General features: G+C 29.5%; 7 protein-coding genes across 7 annotated transcripts; 6 read left to right on the top strand and 1 right to left on the bottom strand.

The window, feature by feature from the left end:
- Positions 1–146: 146 nt before the first annotated feature.
- Positions 147–521, top strand: FG386_001120 (uncharacterized protein; the record flags this gene model as incomplete). Its single annotated transcript, XM_067340513.1, has 1 exon — positions 147–521. The coding sequence occupies one exon, from the start codon at positions 147–149 to the stop codon at positions 519–521; it is 375 nt and encodes a 124-aa protein (XP_067196581.1).
- A 567-nt stretch (positions 522–1,088) lies between these two features.
- Positions 1,089–2,426, top strand: FG386_001119 (haloacid dehalogenase; the record flags this gene model as incomplete). Its single annotated transcript, XM_067340512.1, has 1 exon — positions 1,089–2,426. One exon carries the CDS (start codon positions 1,089–1,091, stop codon positions 2,424–2,426), a length of 1,338 nt encoding a protein of 445 aa, XP_067196580.1.
- A 27-nt stretch (positions 2,427–2,453) lies between these two features.
- On the bottom strand, positions 2,454–7,868 carry FG386_001118 (tRNA (Gm18) ribose methylase; the record flags this gene model as incomplete). The annotated part of the gene is made up of 1 exon (XM_067340511.1): positions 2,454–7,868. One exon carries the CDS (start codon positions 7,866–7,868, stop codon positions 2,454–2,456), a length of 5,415 nt encoding a protein of 1,804 aa, XP_067196579.1.
- Positions 7,869–8,055: 187 nt separating this feature from the next.
- Positions 8,056–8,937, top strand: FG386_001117 (phosphoglycerate mutase; the record flags this gene model as incomplete). The annotated part of the gene is made up of 1 exon (XM_067340510.1): positions 8,056–8,937. One exon carries the CDS (start codon positions 8,056–8,058, stop codon positions 8,935–8,937), a length of 882 nt encoding a protein of 293 aa, XP_067196578.1.
- Positions 8,938–9,583: 646 nt separating this feature from the next.
- Positions 9,584–11,914, top strand: FG386_001116 (uncharacterized protein; the record flags this gene model as incomplete). The annotated part of the gene is made up of 1 exon (XM_067340509.1): positions 9,584–11,914. The coding sequence occupies one exon, from the start codon at positions 9,584–9,586 to the stop codon at positions 11,912–11,914; it is 2,331 nt and encodes a 776-aa protein (XP_067196577.1).
- A 235-nt stretch (positions 11,915–12,149) lies between these two features.
- FG386_001115 (PHD finger containing protein) lies at positions 12,150–14,436 on the top strand (the record flags this gene model as incomplete). The annotated part of the gene is made up of 2 exons (XM_067340508.1): positions 12,150–12,206; positions 12,247–14,436. The coding sequence occupies 2 exons, from the start codon at positions 12,150–12,152 to the stop codon at positions 14,434–14,436; spliced, it is 2,247 nt and encodes a 748-aa protein (XP_067196576.1).
- Positions 14,437–14,630: 194 nt separating this feature from the next.
- On the top strand, positions 14,631–17,708 carry FG386_001114 (insulinase like protease; the record flags this gene model as incomplete). Its single annotated transcript, XM_067340507.1, has 1 exon — positions 14,631–17,708. One exon carries the CDS (start codon positions 14,631–14,633, stop codon positions 17,706–17,708), a length of 3,078 nt encoding a protein of 1,025 aa, XP_067196575.1.
- Between the last annotated feature and the right edge of the window lie 16 nt (positions 17,709–17,724).

The following is a 17,724-nucleotide window of genomic DNA, read 5'->3' as shown; positions in this document are numbered from 1 at the left end:
TTATACACTTTAATATTCATTTTTGACCTGTAAAGAAAACGTGTGTGCACACCTACAAGCGCCCTTAAGCAATTTATCGTTGACAGTATCATTTAATTGCCTTGTATTATCTTATTAAAGGACGTCATATAAGGCCTAAATATCACATGAGGGATCAAATATTCCTAGATATAATTCACTCCCTTCGGTTGAAAGACTGGACAAAAATCATACTTTCGCTTGTTATATTCATAATCGCAAATAAAGTTGCTCACAAGTGGCTTTTAAGAGAAAAAGAAAAAATAAAACAAAAGAGTAACCCTTATATTGAAAGAAAAAATCCAAATATCAATTCAAACAAACACAAATTAACAATACAATATGAAAACAAGAGTAAACGCCTTGAGGAGTTATCAAATAAACAAAAGATTAATTCAAAAATAGCGAAACAACAAAGAAGAGAGATTTGTGAGATAAAATCAAGGTTAAAAGAAGTAAAACAAGAAATATATGAGAAAAGAATCTGTGAAAGAGATCACTAGAAATTTAGCCTATAATTAAAATCATCTAATATGAATTCATTCAAGTTTGGGAATGCAAGTAGCGCCAATGGGTAACTAATTGTAAATACCGTTTATATAGGTTTAATAGAAAATACAACAAAATCTACTATATAATTTATTTATGAATATATGTATTAAATAGTTTTGGAATGATTGGAACGAAACAAGAATTAAAAAAAGCCGCAATTTATATTATATTCGTCTAAAACCTAAGTAGCTATTTGTACTTGGGACGCGGATATAAAAATTGTATTAATCAGAGAGAATGTATATTAATTTCATAACTTAAGTTGAATCAATAAAAAATACATTATATAATTTTTGAAGATTATGATACTATAGGCGGTACCAACTATATATATATATATATTCTATTTAAAATTAATAGTTTTTGTAGTGGAATGTCTCAATAGTTAAATTTTAGTCGTCCCCTCCCCACTAAAGACAGGAGAACACTTTGACAAATCTTGGCGTTGGGAGAAAATTTGACTGATTTTTTTTTGAATAAAATCTGTTTGTATTTTTAAAAGATTATTCTTTTTTGAAATGAATTCAAGTGCTTTGTTTGTTTTATCTTTAGCTATTGGGTTGTTAGGAAGGGGTTCAACACAGGATATTTTATTGGGAAATTCTTCATTAAGTATCTCTAATTATTCGAATTCTACATTGGATGTCTCTAACAATGTAAACGATACATTTGAGTCTGTATTGAACTATACAAGTGGGTCGAAAGACATTGAAGGTTTCGGCGCTATTGAGAATTATACTTTCATTGGTAACGAGACCATGCTAGAGTTTGATTACCCTCTTATACCGACAGATTACATGGAAAATCTTAATGTGACTCCCGCTCCTACAAGAACATTACGTTCAAAAAAAGTAACCAAGAATTATAACTGTCAATTTAGATGTATTATTTCTGATTTGGATGGTTCCTTATCTGGATTTGGTTCAAATGTTATCTCTACAGAGAACGCACATGCTCTAAATGGACTTTTACAGTCTAAAATTCGCTTCTTCGTATCTACAGGAAGATCAGTCTCAAGCTCAATTAAATTTATGACAAGTGGACCAGTATCTGCCTCTTTCTCTGTTTTCCCTGGAGTTTACTACAACGGTGCTCTCGTCTTTGGTCCTGGTGGTTTAAAGGACGTGTTATTCGAGACGAGAATTAAAGCAAGTGCTGCATTAGAATTGATAAGATATCTTAGGAGATTTGGCGTTCAAGGTGGAAACTCCTTAAGATTTGAATCAAGTATAAATGGTGTGAACAAATATCACAGGATTTCTGGTGAGGATACATCGAATGAGGAAGTATCGAGTGAATTCAGACTCTTAAATATTGCTATTGAGAATAGCAGTGGGATTTTCATTGATAGCTCTGAAGCCGAATATGTTGTTAAATATCTGAGTGGTGAAGTTGATTCTCTAATTCACAAGGGTGTAAATTTGGTTAGATACTTGGAGCCAAGAGAAGGTGAAAAACCGAAAACATTATTCAAGATAGTTATTGCAGAATCACCTGAGGTTCTCTCCGAGCTAAGAGAACATATCGACGCATTTGTTAGAATGTTTGGATGCAAATTAAATAGGTCTGTACCATACCTTTTGGAAATTATTCCAGAGGGTGCCTCCAAATACAAAGGTTCAAAGCTTATTTTAAAGAAATTAGGTATCAAGCCCTACCAGGTTGCGTTTTTGGGTGACGGTGAGAATGATATAGAGCTCATGACAAAGGTTGGATACCCAGTTGCAACAAGAGGTTCAACCCCAGCAATAACCTATATTGCGAGGTCTGTACAATTAGTATCCCCAGAGGTTGGTCTCGTTAATTTAATTAACGATGGTTGTTCAATAGCCGAGTGCGACAAAAAAAAGAATTAAGCTACTACAAAGATATAGAACATCTAATTACTTTAGCTTAAGGGCTTGTGTTGTATACTCGTGTATAAATATCGATGCGGATACATGAACATTGAGCGATCTTATCATCCCAAATTGCGGGATTTCGATACAATGATCAACGATCGATACGATATCAGATGGTATCCCTTCCTTCTCTTTTCCAAGAATCAATATCGACTTGCTCGGAAACTCGAATCCCTTGAGTGGGATACTGGAACATGTCTGTTCGAGACCGTATATTACATAGCCCTCTAGTCTTTTAATTTGTATGTATTCGCTTATTCCTTCTGGACTCAATTCGCTTATTGGGAGCCATTTTTCTGCAGTTACAGAGATTTGTTTGAATATTGGGTCACTTAGTACCTTTTTTGTGTTTATTAGTAATTCCTTGATCCTGAATACTTCGCAAGTTCTTGTTAATCCAGCTATGTTTGGGATTTTATCCAGGAGGCTTGCAATGACTATCAGTTCTGTCCTTTCCTTTCCAATTAGGTCAAATCTTTTTGGCCTAGACCCTCCTGACAATAACTGTAGAGCTACATCTGGCTCGAATTTGAGCTGGTAATCATTTCTTAATATTGGAGTTTTTTCAACCTTAATCTCTTGCATTTTGGGACTATCTTGGTAGTTTTTACTCATCTCTTTACATATTATCTTTTTTAGAAGGTAATATAAGCTCCATGATGGTCTTAGATCTCCAAATATTAAATGGGAGTTTAACATAAATTCATTATTTTTGTCTTGGAAAGCAACTAGTTCTCGAATATAGCAATCATTTTCCTGGTTACTTTTTTCTAGAGCCGATAGAATGGGATCGAAAGCTTGGCAAGTATTGAAGAATTTCTGTGAAACTTTTTGGTCCGTGAACTCAATAATATTATTTGTAGGAATAATATTTTCCAATGAACAATATTTTACAGGTTTCCATAATTTCCAAACTTTACTTAGGTTTGATAACATTTTTATTGTGTCTCTATTTCCAACCATATTTTTCATTATTCCTCTCAATCCTGCTGAGTTTTCTACTATCATTTTATTAATCAAAAACGATTTATTTAATGACATGCCATTAATGAGGTGTTCGGAATCCTCAAATAATTTGATAATTGATTCGAACTTATCTGTAGTTAGAGCCTTACTGACGATATCATGAATCGATCCACTCTGAGGTTTGTTGTGAAAAGAATTAACTTCGTTGAAATTATTTACTAATAATGAAACGTAGTCGTCTTTGTATAGCAAATAAAGTGTAAATAAAACAATGTTTCTCAGTAAACATGAATTTGAGGTGCTGTAACTAAGGAAAATATTGAAAAACATAATGTAGTTCTCCAGCACCTTTTTTTCAAATTTAACCCAACTAATACCTTTGTGTTTAAAAAATTCATCTCTATAATTAATCCCTTGAATTATATCCTCATTGTAGACAAACGGTTCTTTTTCTCTGAGATAGTATATCAAATAACTTGATATAGTTAATAGAGAATATGTAACTTGAGTTTGGTTATTTATACTGTTTGATAAACCCTGACAAAGGTATTTGATACTGAAACTTGGAAATAGTATTACAAGATTACAACCAAATAAATCTATATATTGTCTAATATCGGGATTATAAAGGTAGTACACATGTTTGAAATAAAATTCTAATATATAAGAATTGAATTCAATTGTACCTAACTTTATAACATCAATAAGACAACATAATGATTGCCAAATATTTATAAGCAATTTATGTTGAGTACTGTTGGGTAAAGGTGGAAACTTTTTAGAAATTTTTGAAGTAGAATATTCATTTTTAACTAATACATTTAAATCACAAGAATTTTGTGCGTTAATATTAACTTCATTCAAAATAGATTCATTTTTAACTGAAGTTGGTATTGAACAATCAAGTTTTAACGTTAAAAGAAAAATAATTATTTGTACAAAAAATATATGATTTTTTTCATAACACTCATTTGAAAATTGAATTGAATTATATAGGTAAATAATTGTTGAATGCCTTATAAAGCTTTTATAATCTTCATAGATCTTACATTTTTTATATAATTCAAAAATCTTGTTTATTACTAGGTTTTCATCATTAACTATTTTTTTAAATCTCAAATTATATCCATCGATTACTCCTTCTTCCTCAAATAACAACAACTCCAACACTATGTTTGTTACCTTCATTATTCTTTTCTCTCCTCCTGAAAATAAACTTTCTTTATTGGAAATAATATTCTTAAACAATGAAACAAGTAAATTTTCACATGAACCTTTAATAAATAAATAAATAATGTTTATCAATGGAAAAATAAAAAATCTTATATCACCGTCATTAACTAGTATTTTGTGATAGTAAAAATTTATTATATCTTCAAAAATGTCGGTTTTATCAAATAATGAAATGAAATAATCATCTGTTAAAATTCTATTTAATTTTTTTATTAAGAAGTCATTGTAAATACCACTATCTACTAACTCCTCAGAACATTTCTTCATTAATTCAAATACTTTATTCAGGTACTTTGAAACAACACTTTTCTGGAACATTGAATAATTTTTTGATATTTGGATAAAAGAATATTCAACCAATTTCCATAAATAGAAATCTTTTGTTCCAAAATTATCAAGTTCAATTAATATTATTGTAAAAAAGTATTCTTGCCACTCCCATATTGAACCATTAATCTGTGAGTAGTTTATCTGAGAACTACTCTCGGATAAAATTTTCCAAGAAATAATATTTTTTTCTGAAATTGAATTTGTTAATCTCCAATTGTTTTTCAATAAGCAAACATCAATTAACATAAACTTTAGCTTTGAAAAAGTTAAAAGAAAATCACGTAAACTACTTGGAAATAATTGAATTAATCGATTTACTTCTTTTTTTTCATTGTTTTTAGGAAAATAACTATCAGGATTACCAATTATCAGTTTTGAGGAATAAATAACGTAATATTTATCATTATTAATTGAATTGACATCAACTATTTCATATTGATAACAATTCCTTCTATATCCATCCCAACTTTGAATAATTTCATTGTTTAATATTGACTTAGAGATTATATTACCATTAATAATCATTAAATTATTAACTACCTGAATAAAAGTCTCCTGAGACGCAAAATTCATGTACTTCTGGAGATGTATCAAACATTTAATGACAAAAATTATTGAAATTAAACAATAAACACTCTCGTTCATCTTATCAAACATTGAATCAATTTGTAATATAATCTCAACACACCAGTCGAATAATTTGTTCAGTAATATATTACCTTTATTTTTCTCTGAAATAATTGAAAACAAATGAGTATGAAACCAAAGTAGATCAATATCTATATTTTTGCATTCTTCAGAACCCTCAAAAAGCAACCTTATATTTGAAGAAATATATTCTATTCTTTTTTCAATATTTGAATCTATTACTTCAATTTCCTCACTATTATAATATGAAGAAATGAATGTGATATCATTTTCCAAAATAAAAATCGGATTACTTTTTAGACCAAGAATCTTTTTAAGCCTGCCAAATCCAATTCCATATTGAAGAATCAAGTACCATTTATTTGATCTTTTAAACAATTTAGTGGGATTAACAGGCAAATTTATATGTGTATTTTTATTTTTGATAAAATATTCAATAATATGATATATTTCTCCATAATACAAGTACTCTGGTATTATTCCTAACAACTCAATTAATTTAAGAGTGAAATCCTCTTTACAGAACTCATTATAGTCAAAGTAATTCAGAATTATTCTGATCCACATAAAGTAAACTTCTTGTCTCATAATTACGGGAATATATTTGATGATGACAACAGAAATATCTAAGAGTTCAATGAAGTATTCTTTCTGAATTATTATAGATTCTTTAAACTCGATATTGTATTCAAAGGAATATTTTCTTGTAAGTTCTGTATTAATTTCAGACAATAATTTACAATTTATCGTTGAGTGTGCTAGAAAGTTATTTTTATTTTTGAAACACAATTTTTTAGTACTACTAAAGTCATATTCATCTGGAGTTCCAATAATTAATGGATATATCAATATTCTAAATGGTGTAAAAGATAAAACTGTTCCAGTAACAAAAAGTAGATACTTTTGAATCCATTCCTTATTTTTTTTCAATATGACATAAATAAATTTCACAAAAAGTTCTTCTATTTGCAAACTGATTTTGTTGTTTAGCGAAGAGAGAATATATTTTAGATATATTTCAAAAAACAATTCATTATTCAACCAACTTGGAAGAAAATTATCGTTTTTTATGCAAAAATTTATGGTATTAAATGCAATAAGACGTTGTACATTGAGATTCTGATGATTAAGACCCATTTCTATTAAAATTTTAACCCACAATTCTCTTTTACTATCCTGTGCATTAGACATTAGGTGTTCAAATTTTTCCCAATTCATCTTCAATAAGTGAATGCTAAAATTCTCGTAACAATCAAGAATACATAGAAATGAATTCAAGTTATCTGAATCATAAATCTCCGTAGAACTACTATTCAGTTTAAACTTATTGTTGTACCTTTCAATTTTCTCCAAAATAAACCTGGTACTTTTTCTAACTTCTTGTTGTCCGTCTGTAATACCTCTACTCAACATTTCATTTATTTTATTATTTTCAAAAGAGTATCCCGAATCAATTATTAATTCGACTAAATTAGGGATTCTTAGTGTAAACACAAAAAATCTAAAATATTTTGGATCTTCAAATAATTTGGTAATTGTATCAATAAATTCACGCTTTAAAGTGTTATCAACAAGTTCAAAATATTTTATAAGCAAAGTGAATAAAAGATTTTGCGAGTATTCAATTTTTGTAAGAAGACTTGTATCTGAGTAAAAATTTATTTTTTTCTTATATATTTTGTAAAAAATTTTAATTATTTGTTCATTGCTATTTTTCAAATATGGATAAAATCTTGTCTCACGAAACAATTTTGAACAAATAAAAAAAATCATTCTTGTGAATGATTTGAACTCCATATAGTTATCAGATTCACTAAGAAAAATTGACTCCCATATGTCAAACAAGAGAGAAATTTTACCAAGATCTGATGCCAATACGGTTATAATGACTTCATAGATTTGATTTAAGATTAATTCTGATTTAATAAAGTGCATGTTTTTGAAAAAACTCTGTAAAATAACATCATCCAGAGACCAATTACTATCGTCCGAAGTATACTTAAGAAAATATATATAAATTAGGTATCTTTTTGATAATAAATTAAAATTAGTATCTTTAATAAGAAGTAATATCTCATCGCGAGCCAATTTCTTTGAATCTGGCTCAGTCAGTGAGAATGAATAAATATTCAAACATAGATCTAAGGCTTCAATTATAGAAGACTCAGAAATATCTTTTTTATCTACTATATCAACTATATATTTAATTTTATTTTTCATTATGTATTCAACCGAATTGAAAAAAAAAAAGTCAAAAAATAACTTTTTTTTTAAATTTCGACAATAGTTTCACATATGTGAGGTTTCTAGTTGCGGTAAAATTTTTTTCTTAATGTTCAAAATTAGAAACGTTGATGTTTATTTAACTTGATAATTTAAAAATATTACTAGATTATTCTAAGAAGCAATGTTTTTCAGAAAAGTATACTCCCATATGTCACGTTCTATACCACTCAAATACGTTCTTCCTGAAATTGTTTTAAAAAGACATTTAACTACAAATAAAATAAAGAATGGAATATATAGAAAAATATGGAACTTTGCAAAGTTTTCCGCATCTGCAATGATTTTTGGTAGCTTTATAACTATGTATTCAATTGTTAATTACGGTTATTACTTTAAGGATTCAATAAGTTGGAACCCAAATTGGGACTCTTCTAATAAGAAAAAGAAAATAGAAAACACGGATAATGCAGAAAAGAGAAAGTGGCACCAGAACGTACTTGTGAGACATGGACAATATAATTTATCTGGGAAATGTGATGAGGAGAAAAAACTCACGGATATAGGGAGAGAACAGGCAAGGGAGACAGGAAAATATCTTCGTGGTCAATATGGGGGTAAGGTCGGAATAATTTATCATTCTAACCTGCTAAGAGCAAAAGAAACGGCAGAAATAATTTCAAACTTCTTTCCGGAGGCCATATTAGTTGAGGATCCTAATTTGGCAGAGGGAGTTCCTATTTATCCAAGTCCTCCGTTAAACGATTTTGATCCTAAAAGAGGTGAAATAAATTCTGACAGGAAAAGAATTGATAATGCATTTAGAACATACTTTATCCCAGAAAGTGTGCATTTTAATGACAAAGTAGACATCATTGTTTGTCATGGAAACGTTATTCGCTACATGTTTTGTAAAGGACTTCAATACCCAACAAGTGGGTGGTTAAGGTTAAACCATAGCAATTGTGGCATTACAAGGATGTCTGTATCCTCAGACAGTCTTGTAGTCTGTAATGGATTCGGAGATTCTGGTCATTTAATGCCCGAAATTCATACTTTCAATTGATTTGAATAAGTTCAATAAACCAATTGGCCCTTAATACAGAAATAGCCGCCAAAATAAACGCTCCTAACTTTGGCAAATGCTCGTGAAATAGGAATATCTTAATTGCCGCCGTGAGGCGCGCTGATGTGGGTTAAAGGGGAGACGAATGTTGTCCAGATTGCAGCGCATGTCTTTGTGCAGCTGTTATTGTGGTCAATGCACTTCCTATTGGAGGTAGAGAAGGCTTGAAGGGTAAACAGTTAGGGGAAGGTATTTGTTTTCTTGAGTATTAGGTTTTGCAGGTTATTTATTAATTTTATATATTGCTTAACAGGTCAAGATCGTTCGGGTTGTATTCTGATGCGAAAACAAGGAAAAGAGGTAAATTTTTAGGATATTTCTCAAGATTTACATGTGTTTATGACATTTTAATAATAAAAGGCAATTCCTCTATTATTAAAATAATAGAAAAACGTTATAATATACTGGATTCAATACAAAAATAGATATACTTAATGTTTTTTTCTCGAATGATCTCGGGTTACTTCAGAAATACAGGTACAAATAAGTTATATTTTACATATTAAATTGATATTTGTATATATTTTTTGGTATAGGTAGTATCATCAATAACATTTCTAATTTTTGCTGCATGAAAATTTAAAAAATGGAATCGCAAATCGAATCAAATAACAGGTTGAACGTAGGTAATATTGTGGGTGGTGTCAACTTAGAAAGCATATTACCTAACAAGGATGATCGTCTTGTGAAAAGAAGTAAGGTATTGTCAACCCTTGTATCTTGTGATTTGATATCAGACAATCAGTCCCTTTTGAGTTCAAGAACATTGTCAGGTGATTCACAGTGTTTGGAGAACTACCAATATTTAAGTTTGATTGATCAGAGAAAAGCGACTCATTCTGTAATTGATGGTGATAATAAAGTGATAGACTCAATGAAATCTAATTATGAGAAAAATATTGATAAGGATTTCATCTATGGTTACAAAAATAACTTCTATGATTCTGATGTTCATTCAATTAAAGGAGTGGATAACAAATTAAAACAGAGTAATGAGAGAAGAGCAGGAAGACCACCGCTTGACAGATCTGATTATTTTTGTCAGATATGCTCAGCAACAAAAACTCCTCAATGGAGGTATATTTCTGTATGCTCAGTTGAGTCGAAACTACGTGTTTGTAATGCCTGTTGGATGAAACAAAGGAAAAAGCGAGATGGAAAGTGTCTTCCATTGCAAATAGGAATGAGCAACATTAATTGTTTAAGAGTAAGTAATACATTAAAGTCGTCAAAGGTTGGTATAAACAAGGAGAACTTTGATCCTCAAAGGCAGAATTATTCAGGTATTGTTAATAATGTAGGTTATAAAATGAATGTTCCATCTGGGAATGGAATTCTTTCTGTCAATAGTAGTTTCACAGGTGTAGGAAATGGTGTTTGTGGAAGTGGTAGTACACAGGTGCGTGAAAGTGGTTCCAAGTATATTGATGATGAATCTTCGATAGGTACAGGAATAATGAGTTATTCAAATGGTAACTTTTCAAATAACGTATCATTTGTAAAAAATGTTTCATTCAGGTCATCACCATATTCTTTCGATTCGAAGTTACCACACCCAAGCAATTCAGCTTCAAATTGTTCGTGTGATCTGACAAAGGATTGCTTTTGTAAAAATATTATGGAACAAAACAATGTCTCTTTATCTATGAATAGTAATAGCATTCAGGATGTAAATTTTGGTTTAAATATTTCAAACAATAGGAATAATGGGGTATATTGTCAAGGAAAGGATAGTGAAAATATTAGTATGGAAAATGTTCCTTTGGATGATGATCACAGTATTGATTCTAATAACATTTTATACAATAATCACAATTCAAAAGGATCATTATTGGACTACTCAACTCAAGATATGCAACATATTTATAATGTAAATGATAAAAATATTGAGCAATTAGATAGAATAGGAAGCACAGATGATCAGTTGAACGTCATTAATAATTTAGCAATTAACGAGCGAATTATATATGAAATTGAAAATAGCATAATTGAGAGTAATAGTGGGAGTAAACTAGATGAACCTATAAATGGTGGTATTGGCTCTAGTTGTACCAATCAAAGTCCAGAAATGAGTCCTAGCGAAAACATTTCAAAGAGTCCGAATCAAAATCAAAATGTAAATTGCTCTAGCAGTATTGCGAGATCTGCGAACAATAATATAGGAACAAGATATAATACTGAAAACAATAGAAACTACATAATTTCTTGTGGAAAATTGTCTATTTCAACCCCTGTTCATCATCAAAATTCGACAACTGTATCACCAAACACAAATTATTGTAATATGTCTTCATATGCATCTTCCCCTTGCCAGTCCTTTACAGCATTTGATGGTCCCTTTATTGAAGATCCGAGCAAAACAATGTGTATTTCCATGAGTAATTCTTTCTTTTATTCAAATACAGATACAGGTCGTTGGAATGAAGATTCTACTATTCAAGCTCAAATTGGTGTACTTAATGGTTCTAATACAGAAGAGAGTAATGATAAGGTTGAAACGCTGCCTTTCACGTTAGGTCAGGACATCTCAGATAGCTTGTCTCAGAACAATGAACATATTGAACAAGATCAAACAAGTTATTCTATTTTTAATAAACAAATCGAGTTACCTGAAACATGGAGTGGTGAATGTCTTCCAGTTGACATGTTTTGCATTCCTTCAGAAAAGACAACACTTAATTCCGAAGCCTCAGTAACATCAAATTCTCATTTCACAATCGGTCCGAAGGAATTTAGTGGTTCGTCTGTTTGTGCAATACCACTGAATTACTCAACCGAGGTTCCACAGGATAATGAACACTCTAGTCAAAATGATTGTGGTACGTGGGACTTTGATCCTTCATCTATTTCTTGCATAGAAACATGGCAAAATCCCCTATGGTATGATTCTTTAAGTAGTTTTTGTAAGTTATCTTAAGTTTTATTATATTATTTAGTATCTTCCTATAGCATTATAGGTTTTTTCACAGTAAAATAAGTGTTATGTTTAATTTTATTGAACTGCATGTACTATTTTCTTTATAAAGGTGATTGCATGCATGGATTTAGGGGCAATGTCTTATTTAAATTTGCATGTGCATGGAGCAGATGTCTTCCATGAGATATTTATTAGAAATAAAATTGGCGTGATTAATTTGTTCATGAAGTGAAAGATGAATGAAAACTTATGCTTTAATCGGAATTTTGAATTTACAGAGAGGAAACGTGAGGTAAGTTGTTTACTTGTGTTGCGTTGAATTAAATGACTAGATAGTGAAGAATAATGGTGTTATAGATCAAGAATTCGTGAGAAAATTTGCTTTAATCGTTAATTTGTTGAATAATTCACAAAACTATAGAGACCAAAATCTTGATTTATATAATCAGGTTCAAAATGAAGCTGAAAGGGATTTAAATCAATTAACACATCCTTTGTATAATTGCCATTCTCAATACAGTGAAATTGTCCCCGTAACTCAAGAACGACCAAATAGCAATCATTTAGAAAGTTCAAATTATATCGAATTTATGAATCAAAATAATTCAGCTAGTACGATAGATGAAATTAACAACCAAAACTATATGTCTTTAGAAACACTTAAAGGGAAAATGAGCCAAGAAATAAATTACGAGGACAGAATGAAGTCAAAAAGAGAGGGCTCTGATTTAAAATGGCAAGATGGCAAGGTTTCCATTAAGAAGGGAAAGGTGAAGGTATCTTGTAACTATGCATTTACCCCAACGAGGTCAAGTTTGAGAGTGAGATGTATATACTGCAGAAAAATATACTTTAGCGTCAAAGGGTTTATTAACCACAGAGGGAAATGTAGCCACTTTAAAATATCACAGAACAATATTATAGAGAATTCACAAATAAATACAAATAACCCAACAAACATGTTTAATTTTGTTAATAATATTCAAATTGATAAATCGGAACCAAACTTACAGAATCGACCTATTTTCAACTATGGTTTAAATACACAACAAACAGAAAGTAGTCAACAAAACACTCAACTTAATTGCTTTAAAATAAATAAATTAAATAATAACGACAATATATTTTCATTAAATAATATCTTTCCCAACAAAACCAATATGGAAGAAGTTAATAAAGTAAACACACAAACAAGTAAAAATAACGTGTATCGTGATCAAAACGCGGAAATTAATGTAGAAAATTCGAATAAACTAATAAATAAAACATCTAATAGTTTTAGTGGCAATTCTAAAAAAGAAAATGGTTTAGATAAAACAAATTCAAGTAGTGAAGGAAATGACTTTGAAAACTTTAAATTGCATTTATATGCAGCAATTTCATGTCTTCCGAGAGAATTACTAGTAAAAATTATAAAAAAAAAGAATCCGAGGTTATTGGGTTCATTAAATGAAGAACAAAAAATAGAAAGAGATGAGTTGATTCAAGTGATTTTTTCCGGAATTACTTCAAAAAAAAATTTGGATACATTGAGTGAAGCTAAAATAAGTTGTGAAGAGGAAAGAATTGTAGACAACTTTGATGATTCCTGTGTTGAAGGAATTTCTGACTCAGTTGAAAATAAAAAGTTTGAGAATAGTAATACTTCCACAAAAGATGGAATATATGATGATATTTTTTTATCAAATATACCTACTTTTTTCAGACATTCATTCCCCAAAAATCAAGAAATAAAATGCTATACTTGCAAGAACACAAACGAAGAAAAAATGATAATGTGTGAAAATTGTGGTTATACATATCATAAAAGTTGTCAGAGTAATTCTGTTGAACATAAAAAGAATGATTGGTTTTGTGATCACTGTGTTGAATATGGTAATAACTTGATATTAGGTTCGAAGTTTCAGATAGGAGAGTTAGTCTGGACAAATTATAAAGGAGTTACTTGGCCTGGACAAATTATTGGAAAAACAAGTCAAAAGTTTGAGCTTGTTTTGTTTCATATTGAGAAAAAATTAGAAAGAAATTTGAGTGAAATTCAAACCTGGACAGAAGGTTTATCTAATATAGATGGCTTTGCATCGAAAGGTGCATTTATTAGAGAAACTCAATTTGCTGTTATGCACTGGCAGTCAGTTTATAAAGGTCTTAAATATTACACCAACTCACTGAGATCTAAGCCGAGAAGACTCCCTTCAATAAACAACAATACTCGTAAGCAAAATCTGTCAAAAGAGAAAAAAAGAAAAGTTTATTGCCAAAATAAATCACCATTAGCAGAGACAGAAAACCTTGTGGATCATCCATTACCTCTAGAAATAAAAGAAAACGAAAACAAAGAAAAACGAATTTCTGATAATATTCAAGAAAATTCAAATTCCAATTTGAAATATGAGAATATTAATCTTAACAATGAGCTAATTGAAGGAAAAATGTGTGAAAAATTAACTGAAAATGAATTTAATCAATTTCCAAAAACTCGAATTAAAAGAGTTATTTGTCCTGATATTTTCGATTGTTAAATAGTTTTAATTGAAAATAACTTTTATTTAATACATTAATTTTTATTTTATAGTTAAAATAATTTTGTAACATGCTTCATGATTTCTTTTTTAACCGAGCCTAGAATGGTTTTTCATTGTTGGTTAGTCGCATGTATAATTACATGTCACGTAGTTTTTTAATTTTCAATGACAATTTTTGATGAAAATCAATAATGCAGTTGATAAATTTAATTTTTTTAATATTCTTTAATTATTCAGTATCATCTAGTTTCGTAAAACAAAAGAAGCAATCAACTGATTTCATTTTAAGGCCATTTTCAGATAATAGAAAATTCAAACACGTAATTCTCAAAAATGGTTTGGAATTATTACTAATAGAAGATGTAAATGTGGAAAAATCTGCATATTCTGTTGGTGTTAAGGCTGGTTCCTTCAATGATCCGGATAATGTCTTTGGCTTGTTCCATTTGATTGAACATATGCTTTTTTTGGGGACCGAGAAATATCCCGAACCAGAAAATTATGATGAATTCATGTCACAGCATGGAGGAAGCAACAATGCTTTTACTAGTGAAGAGAGGACAATATACTTTAATGAAATAGGTGAAGAGTATTTAGAAAATGGATTGAAACGTTTTTCTAGATTCTTTATCGACCCTATTTTTGATGAAAAAATGATATTTAAAGAAATTAACTCAGTTAACTCAGAACACTTAAAGAATATTCCAAATGAATTTGATAGGTTGTGGTATACGCTAAAATCATATTGTTATCCACCTTTTTCGCAATTTACAACAGGAAATATAGATACATTAGTAAAAATACCTGAATCAAAAAGAGTTTCACTTCCAACTTTATTAAAGAAAATGTACGAGAAATATTATTGTGGTGAGAATATGTTTTTTGTACAATTATCGAAAAGGAGTATTGATGAGCAGGAAAAATTGGTAAAGAAATATTTTTTAGATATTTCAAAAAATAACGATGGAAAGTGCAAAAGAAATGAACCTAAAGCTAGTTCAAACCAAAAGTTAATAAAAGATGAAGTTCTAGGAAAAATCGTGATTGTCGACCCATTAAACAATAAAAAACAGCTTTGGTTTGTCTGGAATTTTTCTACCTTATTAAATCCTCTTTCAAAACAACCTTTGGAATTGTTGTCTTATATTTTAAATTCTAAAAAAAAGAATACACTATATTGGTATTTACAACAAAATGATTTAATTCTTAATACGAATACAATTTATGAAAGTTATTCTTTTGGTATTATTTTCATTTATCAAGTTGAACTCTCAAATAAAGGTTCTTCTAAAAAATTTGAAGTAATAGATACCTTATTTAAATACATAAACAAATTAAAAGTGTCAAATAAAATTATGGAAGTATACAGCAGAGTAAAGGAAATCTCAGAAAGGGAATTTATCATTCGAAGTGAAATTCGTGATCAATCTCCTATGTATGTTGTCTCGGATATTTGCTCAAAAATCGTCAAATATGGAGCTCATAATGCCTTAAGTGCTGAGATGTTAATTGAGGAAACAGATGAACTTTTATTAAGAACAATATTAAACACAATGACACCTCAGAACACATTTTTTATTGCTGAGGATAATATAAGTGGGAAATTTTCACTTACTTTTAGAGATGAATATTACGGAGTGGTCCATACACTCAATTCCATTCCAAGTGATACTCTCATTAAATGGAAAAGTGCAAGGTTTCCAACAAAAGTAGAAAATAGTATCGTTATACCAATTCCAAAAAAATGTTCACCTTTGAATTTGAGAATAGTTGAGGAAGTAAATAATTTTAGTTTACCAGAACTTTTGAATTCGAACTATGCGAAGATTTGGTGGCATAAACCAATAACAAAAAACCACAGAATTGAAATAAAAATTTTATTAAAATATCCAAGAAGATATAATAAGGGAGTTGAAACACAAATTTGGGGAGAAACAATTGTTTATTTAATTAATTTATTAATGGAGAGTGAAGTTGAGGAGTTAAATGAATGTGGAATTTCAGTTTACTTGGGATGGGAAGGTGATGGAATATTAATAGATATAGGCACATTTGGATATTCTGAAGATATTGAAAAACTATTAAATATAGTAATCGGACCAATTTTTAGAAGAATAAATGAAATAGAATGTGAATCATTAAAAAAAATATTTAAGGAATTTTCAGAATCAAAAGTAGGATTTCACGAAAATGGACAAGAGACTGCTTATTCACAATTTCTTAACTTAATTAAATCATTGCAATTGAATGCGAGCTTTACAGAATGGGAATTGAGGCAATATTTAAATAAAGGTATTCTCAAACAAAATGATAATTATTTTAAGCATAGAAGTTCGATAGCATCTTTCATTTCCTATTTGAGTTCGGTAATTAAAAGTGATACTTCGAATAAAATTTGTGAGATGTTAAATAATTGGAGTTATAAAATATTACATAGACAGAGTGTTATTTCATATGTCCAGGGAAATATTACAAAGTCAAAAACACTTAAAATAATTGAGGGATTCATAATGAGTGGCAATATAGAACCACTAAGTGAGAAATATTCAATGAAAAAGAAGGTTTATAAAATTAAAAACTCCATAGACATCACTCTATTTAATCCAAATTCTGAAGATTCCAACAACACTGTGATCATGTTATATCAATTCGGACCTTCAACTTTTGAGGAAATAATACACCTTATGGTACTTCAACCTTTAATCCAAGGTTATTTATATGAAAATTTGAGAACAAAAACACAAATAGGATACATTGTTTTGGCAAATATTATTTCTATTTGCAAAATAAAGTCTCTGGTTATTGGTGTAGAAGGTAATTTAAACTATTCAGTAGAGGATATTGAAAAGTATATTTACAATACGCTTCGTGAATTCTCACTTGAAAGACTTATTAAAATGAAAGGTGTTGTATTTGAATCTATAAAAACTTCATTAATAGAAGAAATAAACTCTATTGAAAACTCATTTACATTGAGTTTTTATCATTACTGGGATGAAATTCGTCATTCAGGTAGTATAGGTGAAATGATCGATATAAATAAGGCTATCGAATATATAAATAATAGAATGACAATACAGCTTCTACATAAAACATTTACAAAACTCATATATCAAGGTAGCGAAATGAAGGCGAATACAATAATAAAAATAATACCCAATAGAAATTGGTTTAATGGTTTAGAGAAAAAAGGAAATAATAAAGATGAATATATAAATAAAATTTTAAGTATTACACGTGAATATTTAAAAAAGAATTATGAGTATTAATTAAAACTTATTACGA

The sequence above is a fragment of the Cryptosporidium ryanae genome, assembly GCF_009792415.1.
Source record: "Cryptosporidium ryanae isolate 45019 chromosome Unknown contig_21, whole genome shotgun sequence".
Lineage (NCBI taxonomy): Eukaryota > Apicomplexa > Conoidasida > Eucoccidiorida > Cryptosporidiidae > Cryptosporidium > Cryptosporidium ryanae.
The sequence above is the reverse complement of the archived record's forward strand: the minus strand, read 5'-3'. Positions and strand labels throughout refer to the sequence as shown.